The 20,428-nt window shown below is 47.7% G+C and overlaps 1 protein-coding gene across 1 annotated transcript; it reads left to right on the plus strand.

The window, feature by feature from the left end:
- Positions 1 to 13,553: 13,553 nt before the first annotated feature.
- LOC126531041 (uncharacterized) lies at positions 13,554 to 19,954 on the plus strand. The gene is made up of 2 exons (XM_050178422.3): positions 13,554 to 13,985; positions 16,359 to 19,954. Exons 1-2 carry the CDS (start codon positions 13,602 to 13,604, stop codon positions 16,608 to 16,610), a joined length of 636 nt encoding a protein of 211 aa, XP_050034379.1. The 5' UTR covers positions 13,554 to 13,601; the 3' UTR covers positions 16,611 to 19,954.
- The last annotated feature ends 474 nt before the right edge of the window (positions 19,955 to 20,428 follow it).

The raw sequence follows: 20,428 nt of genomic DNA on the forward strand, positions 1-20,428 counted from the left end.
GTGTGTGTGTGTGTGTGTGTGTGTGTGTGTGTGTGTGTGTGTGTGTGTGTGTGTGTGTGTGTGTGCGTGTGTGTGTGTGTGCGTGCGTGCGTGCGTGCGTGCGTGCGTGCGTGCGTGCGTGCGTGCGTGCGTGCGTGCGTGCGTGCGTGCGTGCGTGCGTGCGTGCGTGCGTGCGTGCGTGCGTGCGTGCGTGTGTTCTCTCTCTTCGTCCACCGTCGTTGTCGCGCCTTCACTTCAGATCAGATTTTCATGAGTTGTGAGAGCGTTGCGTTTCAATGCCAATATGCAACTGCGCAGTCGATAGCGGTTAGGTGCAAAGTGCCACGAAGAGTCACCAGGCCCTCACATCCAATCATCCGATATCACCATAATTATCATCACCCTATGTAGGTCCAATCCCGTGTGGTCTCTTTCCCAGTGGCCTTTAGTTACCCCGATCCCGCATTAGACAAACCTGTCACGTACGCGCAGTTCTTTTTTTTTTTTACCTCACCACACCACACAATCCTCTTTTGTCCTGCAAGAGGTACAATTGTCTTGATATTTTGTTTCATTTGCCATATTTGTATTAACTGTTATAACAAATACAATTATATTCTGGTAGAGTTTCTCTAAATTTTATGTAATCACCTGACGATTACATTTTAAGAAGGACATAAATGAAATTAAACTAAATGAAACTTTGGCACTATGCTGAACACGTTTCATATATGGTCTTCAAAGTTCAATTAACAGCAATTTTATTAAAAGTACGATGCTGGCTACACAAAGCCTGCTCGCACAGGCAGTTAATGCACTTTGACGGACACAGTTCTCGCGAGCAACTGAAGTCATGAAATGCATAACTGATAAAAACTTCCTAATTACGTTTTCTTTTACTATCACGATTGTGGTATACGTTTATATTTGAAACGTCATTACAATCACATCTGAAGACAACTAAATCTTGTTTCTTTCTCCTGGAGTGCTTCTTCTTCGAGATAGTCATCATGAGATTTGACGGTTAGATGATTTCGCATTCGGGGGGGGAGGCTATCTCGACACAACGTTAAGCCGTGAAGGAACGTCGGCTTGGGAGCGCTTGTGTTGGTTCATTTCTTCTTTCATTTCATTCTTCCGTCCGCTGTTGCGTTGAATTTATAACCTGAGGGAACGTCAACGTGAGGAAAAAGTTAGTCATTGCTCGTTTTCGCCAGCCGGTAAAAAGAATGCAACTGCTGTCAGCTTCGCCCAGCTTTCAAGCGATAGGCCACACACAGTGAACTACGTCACAAAGGGGGCTTGAGATTGTGTCGAGATCCACGCCCCTGAATGCGAGCTGAATGCGTGTCAAACTTGATGATGAATATCTCAGAACAGAAGCACTCCGGGAGAATCAAACAAAGTGAAGTTGTCTTCAGATACGATTGTCCTAAAGTTTCACGCATAAAAGTATACCACAACTGCGATAGCAAGAGAATTCAAGAAGTTATCGGTAATTATGTGTTTGGTCATTCATTCTTCGAAAACTATTGTGTCCGTCAAAGTGAAACCGCCTGTGCAAGTAGACAGCGTAGCTAGCATAGCATTTTTATTAAAATTACTGTTAATTACACTCCCTGTAGACTGAAAAGGGAGAAAGAGAGATCAACAGTATGTACTCTCAGATCTTCCCACATAAGAAAGCACCTTTTTTTTCAGTGACAGTTAGCGTAACAGATCAGCCAAGACATAAATAGAGTGGCAGTAAGTGCTCTATTGTCATGTCAGCGTTGTAGTAATCTGCTTCAGAGCGGTTCTCGTAGAATTGTTAAGGTTCTCGGCACAGTTCGCAAACTTATGAAGAAACACCCACGTATCGTCCTTGGGCCTAATTCCGTGCCCTTCTCTATTTCGCTGCTTTTCTTAAATAATCCGCAGCAGAACAGTTTTGTTCATCTTTCCATCATACTGCATTCCACTTTATCTTTTTTTTTCCCCCGAAGCCGATGAAAGTGCTCTTCGAGAGCCGATGTAATTGCCGAAACGCGAAAAGCAAACACACTATCGAGGAACCGGAAGAGCACACGCAATGGCACAAGGAAGAGATTACACGGACAATCCGGCTTGAACTGTGAGTGTTAATCCAGGCCAGGCTGAACAGGTCATCTGAGCATCGAAGACTAGGGAAGCGTCTAATCCCATCCTAAGCTTTTGTGATCAGCAGCCTCGTAACAAACCGACGGCCTACGTTTAGGCGAACATTATCTGTACCAAAGGAGAGAAAAAAATAACGCCAAATCTGTTTCTTCGCTGCCTTGGCCTAGATGGCTAATGGTGATTCCGTGAAGGTAAGGCCGCCCAGAGGAGCGCAAAGTGTAACTATCGTCAGGCTACTCTGCGAGTGGGTTGTTGAGCGTCAGAAAGAGTTCCTAAGCACTTTGTGGAAGAGACATGAGACCGTTTTTAGTTAGACAAATATGAAAGCAGTGAGTGAGTGAGTGAGTGAGTGAGTGAGTGAGTGAGTGAGTGAGTGAGTGAGTGAGTGAGTGAGTGAGTGAGTGAGTGAGTGAGTGAGTGAGTGAGTGAGTGAGTGAGTGAGTGAGTGAGTGAGTGAGTGAGTGAGTGAGTGAGTGAGTGAGTGAGTGAGTGAGTGAGTGAGTGAGTGAGTGAGTGAGTGAGTGAGTGAGTGAGTGAGTGAGTGAGTGAGTGAGTGAGTGAGTGAGTGAGTGAGTGAGTGAGTGAGTGAGTGAGTGAGTGAGTGAGTGAGTGAGTGAGTGAGTGAGTGAGTGAGTGAGTGAGTGAGTGAGTGAGTGAGTGAGTGAGTGAGTGAGTGAGTGAGTGAGTGAGTGAGTGAGTGAGTGAGTGAGTGAGTGAGTGAGTGAGTGAGTGAGTGAGTGAGTGAGTGAGTGAGTGAGTGAGTGAGTGAGTGAGTGAGTGAATTATCATCACCATCAGCCCATTTTTATGTCTACTGCAAGAAGAAGGCCTCTCCCAGCGATCTCCAGTTACCCTGGACTTGCGCTACCTGATTCCAAATTGCGCCTGCAAATTTCCTCATTTCATAACCCCACCAAATTTTCTGCCGTCCTCGACAGTGCTTCCCTTTCCTTGGCACACATGCTGTTACTAATTGTCCATCGGCTATGCGCTTTACACACTACATAGCGAGCCAATACCATCGAATAAACAAAAGCGAAGCTGCTCATCGTAAAATCGGGCGCGTAAGCTGCGTAAAAATAGCAATAGGCACAACATTGTAAACGAATAAAATAAAGTAGGAGAAAGAGACATGGTTATTATGAATCAATGACGGGTTGATCTTTACTCGAATTCACCCACTCAAAAGCCTTCTTTATTATTATTATATGGTTTATATATATATATATATATATATATATATAGGAGACTTTGTCGCCTTTAAGTGGTGCTGCTACTCGTTTTCACATAGAGCTATGAAAAAAGAATTAACTTAAATATATTCAAATTAAAAGTCAGCACAAAGCCCGGTCGCATAATTACACTAAAATCAGGGCACATAAGAAAACATGGATTAAATTGAAACAAATGCACATGAATCCAGGCATTGGATGGGCCAAAGTCGGGTCAAATTAATCCCATAGAGCGAGCTTGTCACAGGTAAACACGCTACTGAATAGTTTGCGAGAATATTGCGCGCTTCTAGAAATCTTTGGTGGGCCAGTAACGGTTGTACGTCTTTGCAACGAAGGCGTCGGGCAAGCTTGAGTGACGAGATAGAGAAGAAACCATCCTAAGAGGATCTCAAAGAACGCTCGAATTAAAAGACAACGTGGGCCCACAATGATGGAGACATGGATTAATCAACACTGGGCGAACGAGGGAAGGTTCAGCTTGAAGCCAGCGTGTCGACGCGGGATCTTTCCTTTGTTGATGTTTTGTATCCGCTTATTCCCTTCCACCAGGGTCGGCAGGAGAGAAAGTGAGCTATGTAATCGCTGTCAAGGAAAACAGCAGTTGCCTTAGCCAAGTCTTTTTTGCCGAAACGTTGTCTCCACGCTGAAGCGCCTCTTGTTCGCCCAGTGTTGGCCAATTCAAGTGTCCACCCTCTGGAACCCCGTTGTCTTGTTAGCATTTCGCTTCTCGTGGCAATTGTATGTCTGAGCGTATGCAACGAATCTAGTAGTTGTTGAATTTAGGCGCTAAGGTGGTATCAGCGAGTGACAAATAGAAATTTGACAAGAACATGATTAAGCAAATAACTAACGAAAATAGAATCGAGAGACACAGACGCGAAGTCGCCCCTAAACCTCCCTATCGCAAAAGAACTTGATTTGTCTAGGAGGCTGCCTGCCCAAGAGACGTCAGAAGCCTGTTCCAGTGAACACGGTGCCCCTGGCTTCGCACAACAGCCACGTAGCCGAGCGGCAACGTGGAAAAGATCGAACGGTGCAAAAGAGCCTGTGGGAAAGTGGGAACTGGGTCCACTCCCTCCCCTGTTCCGTTTCTTCGCCACGGCCTGTTCCCAAGAAGAGGCAAAAGAAGAAAAAGAAATGTTGGTGGCGCAGGAGGCAGGAAATTCACTTGTGCCGAAAGGGCCCGACATAAATGGAGGCCGAAATACATTTGTACCTTGTAACGGATTCGTCCCCCCACCTCCTCCTTGACCCCGCATCCGTGGCTTCCATCGCGGCAGCATCAATGGTGTCATGTTAGCCTGCGCAGGAACTCATGGGCACATAGAAAGAGGCGCGTCTCCTGATTGCAACTTGACGGGGTACATGCGAGCTTACCCTCGATGAGTAGACGGCCAGCGAATGGTAGTGAAGCGAAGTGGTTGCGCTGTCGTAAATAGAGACGTCGCTAGTTGATAGTTATTTTCAGTAGCTAGTCCGTAAACGCATTATTAATCTGAAGCCAGCATACCAGCCCCGTAAACGTGAGCGGCAGCAATGGGGGCAACCTCTTGTGACGTCGCGTTCAATTAGACCGCACATAATCTCTATTTCAAATTACGAACTATGTACAACTCAGTTGCTGGTGTTGAGTTGTCGGCAATAGCATTGTCACGAATGCATATTGACCTGGTCTTTTTTTTTTTTTAAGAGAACAACATGAAACGCAAAAATGTTTCTCACGTAACTTGTAGGTGAATAAATCCCCACAATATGGCACTGTCAGCACTGCTGCTTCGTCCACGTTTCCTGTGTTCCGGTATTCTCAAAAATTGAAATATCTATACATATATGCTAAAACTCTGTAATGCGTGTTGCTTTACAGATTACCCCAGCGTTTACTGGAAGTGGCGGTGCTTCTGGCTTTCAATAGACTCGGAACTTTGTAGGCACACACTAAGTGCAACTACCACGGGGGATTAGTCGCCCAATAAATTTTGTGTTTCTCCGCAAGCTGAAGGTCGATCCACGAGAATAAATTTTCATACGCCTGACTGTAGCAATCTTGCCACAACAGTGACGTTTCGTAGCAAATATGTTGCAGTGAAATTGATCGCAATGGTCTCTTCTATCCCTCCACACTTCTTTTTTTGGTCAAAACCATCTACTAACAACGAAAATAACAAGTTAGAATTGTATGCTTTTGCGTTTTTCCAAGCCTAAATTATAAGACCGTTGACGTCATTGTGCAACGTCGCAAATGTTGTCGACAGCGGATCACAATGGTAACGTGCAGATTTTGCCAGTTCAACTTCTTTATTATAAATGCATTTTAACTACTTCATAATAAACAACCATAAGTAGCCAGCGCGCAATCATCGGAAATCTTTTTTTATCATCGAAAGTTGCTACAAACAAGGCGAGAACGTCAAGCGCACTTTTCTCGCAAATCAAATCGCTGTTATGCGGAACCTACGAATCTACCTTTTCTAGTTTCTGGCGTTTCTTTGGGTGCTTCAGTCTGTTTTAGCCTATCATAAAAAAAGCAGATACGGTGCGCAATGAAATGCAGAGAAACTGGCCTAGCTGCAGGATATTCTTCGAACGAGCGCAATCAAGGATGGCAGAGAAGAAAAAAAGGAGAGGCGTAAACACATACACAAGGCTTGGAAACCAGTCGAACACGCGAACTCAACGCAGTTTACGGGGTCCAAGAAAAGTCCGTGAAAGGCGTTTCATTATATTTTTGTTATCTATAGCAAACGACGCAGAGGCAACGTACTGCCATTGCCCGAAACTGCTCTGCAGCTTAACAACCGAGTCGGGGGCTTATGTTCAGGGTCACTGAAACCCTGGAAACAGCCTTGCAGATATGCTTCAACAACGATTTCTATGCCAGTCTTACGGAAATCGGAGAGGAGCAACACAGCTAGATCTCCGTTTAAAAGCAAGCTTATACTCTGAATACATCTAATAATGCGAAAGCATGAAGCCCCTAGTTTTATGTTATTATCCGTCTATCACTTGAAATGGTTCACCCGCGTGTCGTAAGTCCCATGTAGCACAGCCCTTAGCACTAAGTCACGTCTCGTCGCTTCGATAGTAAGTTCCTGCCCAAATGAGCCTGCTAAGTACTCCAGCGATTTGAACCGCCGGGTGTTAGTCTGAGGCGCGTTGTCAGACGAAGCCTAAAGTTGGTTGCAGTAACGAGACCAGGAATATCGCAGTACGCCGCGGCAAAGAGTATTGAAGCCAATAACGCAAAATTCATAGAAAAGAAAGATTCCATTCACCAGCAATTTTTTTAACTACAACTGCCGCAATTCAGGCTGGTCCACTCCCCGTTTTCTTCCGCCCAACTCTTCGCGGAGTAGACATCTGCGCCCTCTGTCTATGTGGAATGACTCCACAAGACAGGAAGGCCGCTTTTCGCTCCGAGCAGTTGCACCAGGCAGCCATCTGACCAAAATGGGAGCCTTTGCGTGGCAGACATTTCTGGTTAGCGGAGAAGTAGATTCCCTTCCGGCCGTCTTCCTAGTTCGACGGCCGTAAAAGGACCAGTAAAAGAAAGCGCTTCTTCGGAAGGAAGCGATTTTCAGTCAGAAAAAGAATGGACGGGCGCTGTTGATTCTATTCTTTTCGTCCGACTACATCGCGGACATCCTTTAACATTTTTTCAACCTTTTCGCTTCACGCCTACAATTCATTTCTTTCTTACTTTTATTCCGTATCTGTAACGTTCAGGTATGTTCTGTTGCGTCCTTTCTCTTATACTTTGTGGTGGCACATTCGGGGCTTCGACCTTTCCTTAGAGTCAACAAAGAAAGGTCGTTTAATCTTGCAAGTCCTCCTTCAAAAGGGTGCCGAACAGGGCTGTAAGTCTTAGAGGCTACAGTTTTCGATGCGAAAGGTACATACACACAACCAAAAGCTTCTTGGCTGAAAGATTAGGCTCTGCTTCAGTACAGAAATGAACAGCTAGACAAGTACGACGCCCAGGTTATGCAGAAAAAAAATGGTAACATGAAACGGGGTTACAGAGCTAAGATAGATGAAGACAAACAAGAAATACGCAAAACTGGAGCTGGACATCAACTGGCTTTACTGTCCGATTATGACATTCACGAAAGCCAAACTCGCGTCAAAGTTCAAGCAAGCATGACATATCGTCAAAATATATCGTCCCACGTGCATGCAACCACACATCCTTTTGTTCAAATGATCAACTCCCTCACTCGAGATTGCGAGGGAAGCTGCAGATTGATGCACGAGGCCTTTTCATGTACACAAGAAGTCGATAACTGCATTAGCACACCGTTTATCGGGTCCTCGAGCAAATAGAGTGATTACGTCAACATTACTTAATCAAAATGATTACAATATCGCTTTTCTTTGGGCGATTTTAGTTATACGTGATGTTTTCTCGAATTTTGACGCGATTTGTCTTTCGTGCGTGTAATCATTGATGTAGTGGAGCCAGTTTAAATTCAGTGCCCGTTCTGTGCATTTCGCTCTTATGTATTAGCACTGCAACCACGTTTCCTAATATCAGAAGCCAACTAGCTAAGCTTTTAGTAATAGTGAACGAAATGACAATCACTAGTCAACGTCAAGCCAAGTACCTTACCGTCTACGCGCGTTTATAGCGCTTACACACACACACACACACTCACTCGCATGTGCACCACGCGCACAACTATTATGAGTAATTTCAAAACATATTTATGATATATACGCAAGAATAAACCATGAGTGTAAGTGAAGCGTTCCCAAAATGCGCTTTAAGTCGAACCTAGCTCGTGGATCACGTTGTGCGTACCCCGTGCATCCGGCAGACGCAACGAAATTTGCGTGTGTTCATCTAAGCGTATACGTTTGCCATTGGTGCCGTCGTGCGTGTTACAGCTCCTGAAACCGCTCCCTCACCTTTCGAATTTCTGTACCCGTCTCGTGTAAATCGTGCATTGCCGCATAAAAAAAAACATCGACGTGGCCAAACCTTATGGTTCACCGAACTTATTGGGCGAGCCTTTTCGCGTTCCTCTCCGAACGCGCTTTCTCCTGTAAACCGTGCTTTTTTGCATACAAACTGTTTATGCGGCGAAGCCTCGTCGTTCGGCGAACGGGGCTGGTGCGCGTGCGCGCCCCCGCGTGCAACCGCGCTTTCCTCGGCTTGGCTTGTCATTTAGGACGCCAGCCATCCGGTACATTTCCTGTAAGCAAGAAGGGGACACGAAACGCGTTACGGATGGAACATTGAGCTCTCAATGACGCGGAACTAGCGGCCTCCCAGGCTTCGCCTCGCAAGCGGCTCGACGAAGCGTGCCCTGAACGCGCGTGTCCCTGGCTGCGTTAAGCCACCTCTCGATCACGCCCCCGCGACACATCGCCGCAGCAGCGGCGAAGGGCGGAAGAGAGGGAGAAAAAAAAGAAGAGAGAGCGTCCTTCTGGGAAGCCTTATTGAAAATATCGATCGCAAAAGCGCTTGAGAAGCCGTGTTTGCATAGGGCGGTTGACCATCGTTTTCACGCGGCTTGCCGTGCATACCCAATTGTCGAGCCGACGTTTGCTCAACGCTACTTCACTTTTCTTACTCGACTTTCCTTTTCTTTCTTCCCTTTTTTTTTCTTGGAAAGTGGCCACTCTCGACTAGAAATGTTCATACGCGACCGTTTAACTTTGCGCCAGCGGAATGCCAAAAAGGAATAAGCATCTTGGCGACTGTTTCGTTCACTCTTTCATACATCGTGAAATTTTGGATTCTTCTCTCACGTTCCTCGCTTGACGGTGCAATTTTGCCGCTACGCGCCTGTCAAACGGTCATGCTTTTCGCGTAAAAAGTACGCTGTCATCGCATCGTGGCACTTTCTCTCGTCTGCTTCGTTTCCCTTTGGGTGCATCTGGCTCCACGTGGTGCACACCGACATGGTCTATTCAGAATTCAACCATCTAATGCGGCGAGCGTGCGCATGCAAACGAGCAACTCACTCTGATTGAGATTATTGCGGTCTCTATTCAAACGCAGGCTTTCTTCCGGCTGCAGCTATAGAACGATCTTTTCCGTTGGTCACGATCTGGTTCGAGCGTGGCGTGGCGTTCCTTTAAGTTATTTACTCCACAAAGTAGTTATTGGCACGACGACTACGAGTGCAGGAAGACGACGACGACGCGGTGCTTACGACAATGATGGTACGGCAACGGCGGTCCAATTTCAGAGTGGCGCCGGCCCCATTTCGATGGCGACGAAATGCGGAAATGCTCTTGTACTTCGATTTAGGTGTACTCAACAGAAGCTCAGGTGGTCAAAATTCAACCGGAACCCTCCACCACGACGTACCCAAGGTACCCACTGAGTAGTTCGTGGACGTTTAACCCTATCATTTACATAAAAGCTATCGTTGCGAGAGAAACATTCAGAATGGCCGCAGAGCTGAAGGCCGCGCTCCACTACGCCCCACAACCCAGAAAAGGCCACCTCGCAGAGGGCTAGCAAACCGGTCATATCTTGCGTGTCCTACTTGTCAATGAATAGCACTTCGAACAGCAAGCGTCTGCTGTCGTTGCTGCTGCATTTATTTCACATTGCGGGAGAGCGTCTAGCGTTGTCAAGAAGTCTACATGAGTTCCTTGGACGGACGTGGAGTTTTTACATCGGAGCTGTGTATGGCTAGCCGATTCATCCTTCCGTACGTCACCTGTACGCCTAAAACTAGAAAGAGAGGTGCGCGAAAATAAAAAGAGAGGTGCGCGATTGGCTGTTCCAGTAATGACGTCGCTGCTCTCCGTCGCAGCCGAGAACGGGCGCAGCAGTTTCCCTCCGGCTCCTATATGGGTAGGCCACGCGTCACACGTACTCCTTAGGAGCAGGCAGCTTTCGATCAGCAACGCCGCGAGCAAAACCTGGAATGAGCTAGTCAGCGCCGTGCTGATGCTGCATTCCGGGCACAAGAACAGGCTCGTGCAGCCGAGCTCAAGCAGCAACTGTGTACCGAGGATCCGGCAGCCTACTAAGCCGTCGTTTAATGAACCGTCCGGATTAACCCCGTGATAAACACGGGAGCCGCACGTTTCAGCTTCGTTGGTTAACCATCTGTACGGAGTGCTTGGGCAGTGAGTTTTGTTGATATTTCCGTGTATACAACCGAGTTCTTCCCAAGTTGAGGCGAGAGACTCTAAATGTATGAAATACTCGAGGGCGTATGAGTGTTGTTTGCAGTAACCACTCGAGTCTGAAAAGTTTATTACTTGTGATCATAATACCCCCATTTGAACAATACTGTTTCTTCTGAAGGTTCATTTTTGAATTTTAAAAGCTGGCAAGTTGGTTTCGTCTCTGTCTGTGGCAAAGGCGTGCAGACAATATCATTGCATCATGCGGCGCAGACCAAATATCTGGCCCTCTGACCTTGTTTTAGCAGCCATTTCATTTCTCGCGGCAGCAATACTTTGCATAAACGTTACTTTAAAACAATTTGTTTTCCTTCAGCCAACGCTGCATTCAGGTTCTCCTTATATGCACATGAATGCGTCTTACACGCTCTGCGCGGAATGCGGTGCTGACATTTTAGGGTAGAGAACACACTACGGTCTGGCAGGCTTTATGGTTGAGCCGAATAAAGATCAAGGAAACGGCTTTTATTGGCTCTTCATGCAAGGACGAACTCCCCTGAATAAAGAGAATGTCGAGAATTGTGCTAAAGGAAAGCGGTGAGGGGATGGGGAGGGGGCTGTAAACCACCACAGAACTTAAGAAGAGAGACAAATGGATGAAGGAGAGATCGCTTCTGAGAAAACAGAAGCACCATAAATCCGAGTCGAGTCTACAAAGCCATAGTAAATAGCCACGCCGCCGGTCGGTGTTAACATTCCCGCGAACGGAACACACAGGAGCGTGCCGAAGAGGAAAATACTATTAGTCGTGCCCGCAAGCGGTGCATGTGTAAACACGGAAACACCTCGTTTGTTTTTTCGGTGGCACCGCGAAAAACAAGAACTAGTCTCGCACTATGCGATAAACCTTCCGCGCTGTTAATCGTGCGCGCACGTTCACCAGTGCTGCGCCGAACGGCCACCTCCGTTACGCAACAAAAAACTACGGTTTCAGATTTAAGCTCTCAATGCCGGCTTCGGCACTTCGCTTTCTCGCAAGTTTCCACTTGAATGCCCCCCCCCCTTCCCCATTTCTTTCATCAAAGTATTTCGACATGCACGTTCTCTTTCTCTACTACCGTGTTCTCTCCTCAATCGCTCCTCCTCGACCGGGATGGCGAGTTTGATGGAGCGAGGTAGCCGGAAAGGCTAAGCCACGTGCAAAGTACGCGCACCGAGGCCACCGGGGCCATCTATCATGAGTGTTCCACCGGATTCGGCGGGCTCGAAAATGCATGCGGTGTTGCGACGACTAAAAAACGAGGTTGTAGCTAAGTAATAAGTGAAACAAAGAAATATGGTTGGCTGTGAGACGTTTTCTTTCTTCTTTTCTTTTCTTTTCTTCATCACCGCTTTCTCGGTTCAACTTATATACTGCACCGCCTGCAAACCACGCCGCCGGTTGGTGTTTACATTCCCGAGAGCAGAACACGGCGGCAGCGCGCCGAAGAAGAAAACACTATTAGTCGTGCCCGCAAGCGGTGCATGCGTAAACACGGAAATGCCTTGTTTGTTTGTTTGTTTTTCGGTCACACCGCGAAGTCGCGGTTTTCGCGAATTTGTTTTGGCTATCGCAGGCTCAAGTGCGCTCGACGCTTTTTAGACGTCGTCTCCCTTTTCATCTCTCTCTCTCTCTCTCTCTCTCTCTCTCTCTCTAACAAAACTTCTTTCTTTAGGTTTTTGTCACTCTCTCTGTACAAAGTTCGCGTGGCTTTGTGCTTGACAGAGCACGAAACCTTTAACGCTAGCATAGCAATAACGGCCTCGTTGTCGGTCGTATGGTACCGGCAGGCCATGGCGCGCATTTTTATGCAGAGTCTTAACGTTGAAAACCGCAAATATATTCCACATGGCTCGGAGTTGAGCAACTACATGTCACACTCCTCGTAGATTTCGTCGTGCTGGCCCTAATGCAAAGGTTTCGCTCGCGTCGGAGCTCATTTTCAGGGTTGCATACGTGCGATACGACCAAACGTCTACATCGAGCAACCGCTAAATCCATTGTGCTAAAGCCTGTTCTCTTGGAACGCGCTTGCACCTGACTGGCGGCGAGCTTTCCGGGCGTATTTAGCTATGCTTTCTGTCTAGCTCTACGGCTTCTCCTCAACAAAATTATACATAAACAAACAAAGTTCACCACGAACAACTACAGAAAAAGTCAAAATAAGAAAAAGCACGATGCGATATCCTTCTACAACTTCGCCGATTGTTTTGTTCGGAATGAAGTAACAAAAGCTAGGATGGAAACAGAATGTGAAGATCGTGATCCATCGATTGTTTTTCTTTTTTAACGTCGTGACAAACATGTAGGCTATGAATTAAAACACCGTTTTAGATGCGGTGAGGTTAGCGGGGGGCCTCAATAAGTCAAAGGCGTTCACACAGGCCAGTCTCCCTCAAGAAAGATGAAAGTGCCTTCCACAGCTTTTTGGGCCGACGAGAGATGGGGAAGAAGGAAGGGGAGCGAAAGTTCTGAGATGTGGAGCCGTTCGACTAGTTTCATGTCATGCAGGATTTTCAACAGTGCTTTAGATGTCCGCATTGAAGTTGCAGTGTCAGGCCATGGGCCGAGAATAGCGCCCTCCGACGGTAGTTGCCGACAAACGCCGGCTAGGGAATTATCCGACGCCCTTCGCTCCAGCATATACGAGTATGCTGGGCAATCGCATAATATGTGTTCCGGCATTTCAGGCGTCTGACAGTGCCCGCAATCAGGGCTGTCCGACTGGTCGATGAGGTGTGCATCGCCAGTGTTGTCTCCGCAAGTGTTCTCAAATGGAACTATGTTCGTGTGGCTTCAGGTGCGCGGTACCACGCTTGTTTAGAAATTAATCGAATATTTACGGCGATTTATACTACCCATAAGACAACGGGCCTTCGTGCAATATTCTAATGCATTGCTGCTGTCAATGCTCTGCCCTTCGGGCGAAAATACGGCTTTTCGCACTCTCCAGCAGCGATGAGTAGGCAATTGTCTAGTTGATCTCCCTATACTCTCTCTCTCTCTCTCTCTCTCTCTCTCTCTCTCTCTTGCTTGTAAATTGATCGACTCCTCTGCTTCTCGATGCAGCCCAGGCGCCCTGAGGCTCCGCTCCAGCCCGGGATGATCCTGCCCGCGGCATGGAGCCAGTGTCCGTCGATGACTGCCGTGCGTGCCAGCAGCAGCAACTGCAGCTGCAGCTGCAGCAGCAACAGCAACAACAGCAGCAGCAGCAGCCGTCGTCCCCCGCCGACGGTGGAGACAACGAGGAGGAAGCGGGCGGCGCCGAGGACGAAGAGAAGTCCATTCCGGTGGCTTTTCCGCGCAACATCCTGCGCTGCCTGGTGCTGCTCCTGCCCGTATCGGTGCCCGTGGTGGTGTACGTGCGGGACGCCGACTCTACGCGACGCCTCTTCCTGGTCGCCTTTGCACTCTTCCTGCTGCTCGTCTTCTCTTGCGTCACCATGGCGCTGGTGCGGTCCCGCAGCAGGGCACACGACGACGAGGAGGAGGCTGCGCCCAGGGTCAGTCCTGTTGCGGCTGAGATATCGGGCCCCCGGGGCCACGAGTCACTGCGCGCTGAGTGCATCCCTTTCCATCGCTACGAGAGGAAATCTGGGCCCCCTCGTAAAGCTCTTTTGCATTTGTCTGACGCATAAATGTGCTTTCGCTGCCTTCTTTCTTTTCTTTTTCCTTTACTTTACTTGTGAAAACAAGTTATAGACCTTCAAGGCATGACGTCGTGCAGATAGCTGCCTACCTCAGCCTACCGTGCTCGTGCGGAATGTGGCAGGCATTCGGGACATAGATCTGGGCCAGTACAACGTAAAACGATTCCAATCTGTTCTTTTTCTGTTTTATTTTTTTCCCAATACGCCATCGGCCCTCCGCGATAGGTCACAATGATTCCGGTCCAGCCCATATGAGCGGGCGCCACGCCCATATGGGCAGAACCCGAGCCATTTTGATCTATCATGGAGCGCTAATGGCCGATTTGGAGTCAAAGTAAATTGAAACAGTTGAGATTCTGTACTTTATAACAGTTTGTGGGCAAAGACGCATTATCGCTAGTTACTCGCTTACTCTGTGGACCGTCACGAAACGTTCAGCTTTGAACATTCTTGTGTTGTCAGTGTAGTCGCTGTTACCCGTGCTTCGGTACATTGGTTCAAGAGTGCATCCATTCATTTATTTTTGCATGTGAGCAGTGTTGTACGTGCGTAGATAACTTACGAATAACTTACTCTGCCAGCTAGGAAGCAGCGGACTCCCTTTGTCACAGTCTAACGAGCGGTACTCACTCTTGCCTACGTTCCGGGGTTGAAGTACGCTAGTGATACAACGCTGGCGGATCAGCGTATTTTTTTTTTATCTTCGATGAAAGCCGTGCATGCATCACGAAGGGCAGGCGACACAGGCAGTCCTTATGTAGCAGTGCTTCGTGAACTTGGCCACACAGTGTTACGTTATTATTATTATTATTATTATTATTATTATTATTATTATTATTATTATTATTATTATTATTATTATTATTATTATTTGTTTTGAACAGATATATACAATTAACAGGAAAGGGAAAGCGAGGAGCAAGCTGGCAACTGCCACCGGAAGGGGCACAACGCCTGCCTACTCTTCAGAAGGGAGGTGACAGCAACACAGAAATGGAAGATAGGAAGGAGGGGAGGAAAGAGGAAAGGAAGAGCAACAGGACAAATCTAAAGAATAAAGTAGAACACACAGTAGGGCCGGTCACTGAACGCCCACTTGTATTTTCAACAGCTGATCGCACAGCAGCAAGGAAGAAGCTGTAAGGATTTCGCATTTGCGCGCTTTCGCTCAGGCGCTTTCGGCACGCCGAGAAAGCGCCATCTCGTTCTTCCAGAGCAAACTGCTTCGCGAAAAGGGTCTATAGAAAAGCTGCTTAAGCTGCAACTAATTTCTGCCACGTACTGAAGCTGCTTGACCAGAAATAACAAAACGTTTTATTTTTCTGTCCGTAGGGGCGCCTGTGCGCTGGTGACGTTCGGGTCCTTCTTTAAAAGCATGTGATTAGTCTATACGTAAGGCCTGCAATGGTTCGTAGGATCTTGTCTGAAGCCTTTCATGTGTCGTATATGGCTCAATATGATGCATGAGGTTGCGGGATCGAATCCCGGCCATGGCGGCCGCATTTCGATGGGAGCGAAATGCGAAAACCCCAGGTGGTCCAGATTATTCCGGAGTCCCCCACTACGGTGTGCCGCACAATCAGAGCGTGGTTTTGGCATGTAAAACCCCATAGTTTGTTTATGGCCTGATATGTGTGATCGCGCGAGATTTTACTTGACGACGATAGGTCCTCCTATCGAAACGTTGGCCAACCTTTCTGACGCACATTATCCCTGTTTATAACTTTTATACCACAGTTTCTATATCATGTAATATGCTTAGTCTTTACTCTGTTTTATGTTATTTTACCTGACAGCTACTGCGTGCCGTATGTCTAATCACAGAAAGAGAGGTGGTAAAACACGCAAACCTGTGCACACAAATCTTGTAGGCAACAGCCGTCATTCACGGAGTACACTCTAGAGGGTACCACAGAAGAAAGAGCTTTCAGGCAATATAACCAGTGAAGATACTGAACATAACTCTATAAAAAAGTGAAACGCTTGTTGAACGCACATCTCAGAGGCACATATGACGCATGAGAGGCTTCAGACGTGAGGCTTCACAAACCAATGCAAATACTAAGCATAACTTGCTATCTCAAGTGAAAAAAAAAATTGATTTACGTGGGTGAACGTGGCTGCACGTGATCAGCCCACGTACAACGTATAGTCCGCGCGGCAAGTACTTGACAAATGCGTCCGTATAGAGTAACCAGCGCCTCTTTCTCTGCGCATACGACTCAGGCCGGGCGCCCGTCTAGCCGAGGCCTGCCTTTCCTGCGAGCCATGCCGTACCGCGTGGCGGCGCGGGCCCCTCCCCGCTACCCCGGCTACCGGCTGGCCGGCCAGCAGCAGCTGAGCGCAGCCAGGTGCGCCGCGCTGGCCGCGGAGGACCCGCCGCCCTGCTACCTGGACGCCCTGCGCTGCCCGCTGGCGCAGACGTACAAGGCGCGCGACACCGAGACGCCGCCGCCCGCGTACGACGCCATCTCCTGAGCCTCGGACTTCTCGGATGCCGTGAGCCAGCAGGGAGAACGCGCGAGACGCGCACACTTATAGTGGACCAAGCATCCGCGGCTGCGACGACTGAGCGTCTCGGACGGGGCGTCACCCTGATCCGGGAGCATACGCTGCTCGGGCTGCGCGCCTGCGGCCGTCATCGCGCGAGCTGAATGTGCGTGCTTCCTGTGGAGCCAGATGACAGCGCTATGTCCTGTGGACACGGATGAAGACCCCCGCGTCGGAGTGCACGGTGCCGAGTTGACGTGACCGCAAGGCGACCGCGAGGAACAGGCGCTTGCGTGTGTGCAGCGACGAGAGTTCTTTCGTCTTCTTGGGGCTTGGCGCCTGCGTCTTCAACGCACGAGTGGCTTCGGTGCCGTCACAGCGTTGCATATCGTGTGCAAATGTGGGACAACTGATCCCCTCGCGCAATGCGCAGTGCCGTGCTTCTATGTTCACAAAGTGAAGTGAGAGCTGTAGCTGAGTGCGCACAAAGTACCGTCTAGCGAGGTATTGCTTTGTTTCCGAACTGAGTAGGTGTGACCCGCCACTCCACGAATAGATTGCTTCCTGCAAAGTCAGGCGACAGCGTTGTCTTGCTTGTACGTGAACGAAGAACTTAGTTCGCAGTGAACGGCACCGAGCTCGCACGATCACCGAGTGAAGTGAGAAAGAAGTGCTTGTTCGTGTGCGCGGCTGTGAACGCAGCTTTTCTGTGAATCGGCGTGGGGCTTCACAGACGACGTCATGACGAATGGACGTCAGATCCCCGGGAGAAGCGTGCGTCGAGACGTCGTATTGTAGCCACGACACGCGAGCCTTTCTGCGCTCGTAGCCTGTACAAAATTCTCACGCAGACTCTCACGACGACGACATTGCGGCCGACAGAGACGAATGTTTGCGTGTGTGTGTGTGCGTGTTTACAAACGGTGTTTACGCGTGTACATAGATGAGGTTCGTCGCGCGCTTACCCAGCCATTCCGAGAGACCCTGCCTTCCCTCGGTCAGTGGCGACGCCGCGGTTGAGGGTGCATCCGCAGAGATTACGATCGCGGTGCAACCAAATCGTACGGCTCTTGCGTTGTGCTCTCCGCGTCTCCTTCAGCAGTTGACGGAGGGTCTCAGCTGACGCGCACACTCCTCCCGGTTGTTGAAGGGCTCGGCATGAAGCACAGGTGAAGCACAGGCTAGACTCTCAATCCACGAGTCTTCGATATCAAAGGCCACGCGAGGCGCTCCGTATAAGAATGTCGACGGTAACTGCCCCTGTGTGCGACCAAAAGAACTCTCGGACAATTACGCTTGCATGCAGGAATAACTCGGCATGATGTCTTTTTTTTTTTTTTTCGCAGCTCTTATCTAAACGAAAACAGCGCTTCTCCTGCAGTGACGAGGCCGTAAGTGTGCTGCCAGACCCTTAGCTAGTGTAGGAGCAGTGGATTACGTTGCAACTAAGTAAACTGCGTTTTGTGGCGTTTGAGTTTGCGCGTAGACGAATGTGTAGCTGCAAGGTTCAGTCTCTATAGTGGCAGCCACAAGTTGACCCGGAAGTGGAGAGAATGTAGCTCGTATCCGTTGACTATACTTAATCGTCGTAACAATATTGTCGACACGTAGTAACAGTTCACTTGTTTTCGCTCCGCGCGCTAAGTTGATTGGTGCATGCAGTCACCTAAGAAGTGGCTCAAGTGGTCGTCGAGAAGAAGAAAAAAATGCCGTTGGGCGGGTGACCGGAAGGGTACTGTTCTCAGTCCTTGCCCTACATTGTCGACAGTAGTTCTCACGTTGTGTAAAAACAGAAGTACGCCGCACGTTTTTGTCTAAACCAGCACGGCGCGATGAATCTTTTTTATTGGTTCATCTTATTACGCCGCATCGAATCACGAGCACCTAGTAGCTGCACCGTGCAGTTTGCGGTGTTTTGTTTTCGCGTTCTTTGTAGCGCACACTCTTCACAGCGTCAGAGCCTATATGTTTGCGTTGCTCGACTTCACGCTTCCCAGAGACGCAAACTTGGTCGTAGAGACACACTGGCACGCACACCACTTAGTCAGTGGAAGTCTGGACAATGGGCAACATTCTCACGCAAGCGATGCGTGGTATTTTGTACCATCACAAAGCTCGGTAAGTCGTCAGCAAGGAATGAAACATTTTTGGGCATTCTATTGAGCAAAAAAAAATTAAGATCTTTCTGTAGGCGCTCTCATACAAAGGCGTTCCTTAGGCGTTCCCACAAACACGCTCTTTGTAACTTGCTACAGACAGAATCTCTATAAGGGTTTTTTTTTTTTCTGTGAGGATGCAAAATAACGTTTCGGCCGGTCATGTTCAAGATGTTCAAGACAACAGAATCTCGAATTTGTATTCCGACGCTCATCTTGCTTCTATTTTTTTTTTCTTTTAATTCGCTTCTTAGCAGTTCGTTTCGGTATTCCCATAAGTTCTCGTCTGCTGACGACGAAACCGGAAATCCCTAGTTTAATCTCTGTGTTTATTTTTTAGCTTCTCGGCGAAGCAAAACGATTCTGGGTTTTACAACGTTACCAGCAACGTTTATGAACGCAAGCATGTTCAGAAGTACTGTATGTTTAGAAGAAAATGTACAAGCAACTTCGTTTAACTCTGTTTTGACGAACGTGAAAACTTCCTATATCCTGCCATATCTCGTATGAATCGAGATATTTAAATTGTCTGTTCTGTCTCTCTTACAGACTTTAATAATTCGTTGCAACATTAGCGTAAAGAATCGCTCAAAGCACAATATGTGTATTGCCGACAGTGTCGTCTTTGTCTTTAGTTAGCTAGCAAGGAACAAGGGGCCTATTATTTCTGGACATCAGTAGAAGGGTGATCTGAGATTATCCTACTTTTCCTTGATTAATATTTGAGTAATCAATATTCTTGATTACATCATTTTTATTGCGATCATTCTGCCTGTACCCAATAAGAGCCGAACATAACCAATTCAAGCTTACTAGACACAGAGTGTATAATTAAATAACAAAAACTTCTGGACACGTAACCAAAGGCTTATTGATAGGTTCATGGCCGTAGCGCAATTGTGCACGCAAGCGGTCCTCGCACACACATTGGAAGCGGCCATCGGAAAGTTCCCCAGCTCCAAGTTCACCCTGTATTCTCGCTTAACGTTTGGGATGGCACGGAACTATCGTATATGGAATCGAATATTGGACAAAGAGTTTGCTCGAGCAATATTCCAGCATTTCTTTCCTAGAGTCTTTGATCATAAAGAGACAATTGTGGCTGCAAGCGAAGAAAAGAGACATTTTCCTTTTGTACAACCAATCCTCCAGTGAACAAGTTTATTTTCGTTTTCACCCGTTCGTATGCGTCAAAACTTAAGAGATAATTTTATAAAAAAGTATCTACAAACTGAAGAAGGAAAGAAATAAAAAGGAAGGTCGCATTTTGTTAAACTTTCCAAGAACTGGCAGGGAATGTACGCTCCCTTGGCATTACGGTTCTTTTTTTTTTTTTTTTTTTTCACAGCGGAACCCCTGCTACAGCTTGGTCTGGTCCTAAAATAAAGATGGCACCGAAGTAATGTGGGAGGAAATTGTCCGTATTGCTACAAGTGCATCCCCCGTACTGTTCAGCACGTTAAGAAACATCCTAGCCTAGTTTACATACAAAAATGGAATTAGATTTGCTGATTTGTCGTTTTAACGAAACCCAATATTTAACAGTGATCACAGTTTGTGCTGCCAAAAAAGGACCATTCGAAGATTGAAAAGTGCGTTCCGCTGGAGACGTGAAACGCAAGTTAAGTGACGAAATTTGAATTTCGATAC

Source organism: Dermacentor andersoni, chromosome 5, assembly GCF_023375885.2.
Source record: "Dermacentor andersoni chromosome 5, qqDerAnde1_hic_scaffold, whole genome shotgun sequence".
In the NCBI taxonomy this organism is placed as follows: Eukaryota; Metazoa; Arthropoda; class Arachnida; order Ixodida; family Ixodidae; genus Dermacentor; species Dermacentor andersoni.

Bases quoted from the DNA above. Each gene is read 5' to 3' on its own strand.
- LOC126531041 (XM_050178422.3), top strand. From the start codon at position 13,602: ATGGAGCCAGTGTCCGTCGATGACTGCCGTGCGTGCCAGCAGCAGCAA. The intron at 13,986-16,358 runs GTCAGTCCTGTT...CATACGACTCAG, and splicing joins AGGAGGAGGCTGCGCCCAGG to GCCGGGCGCCCGTCTAGCCG.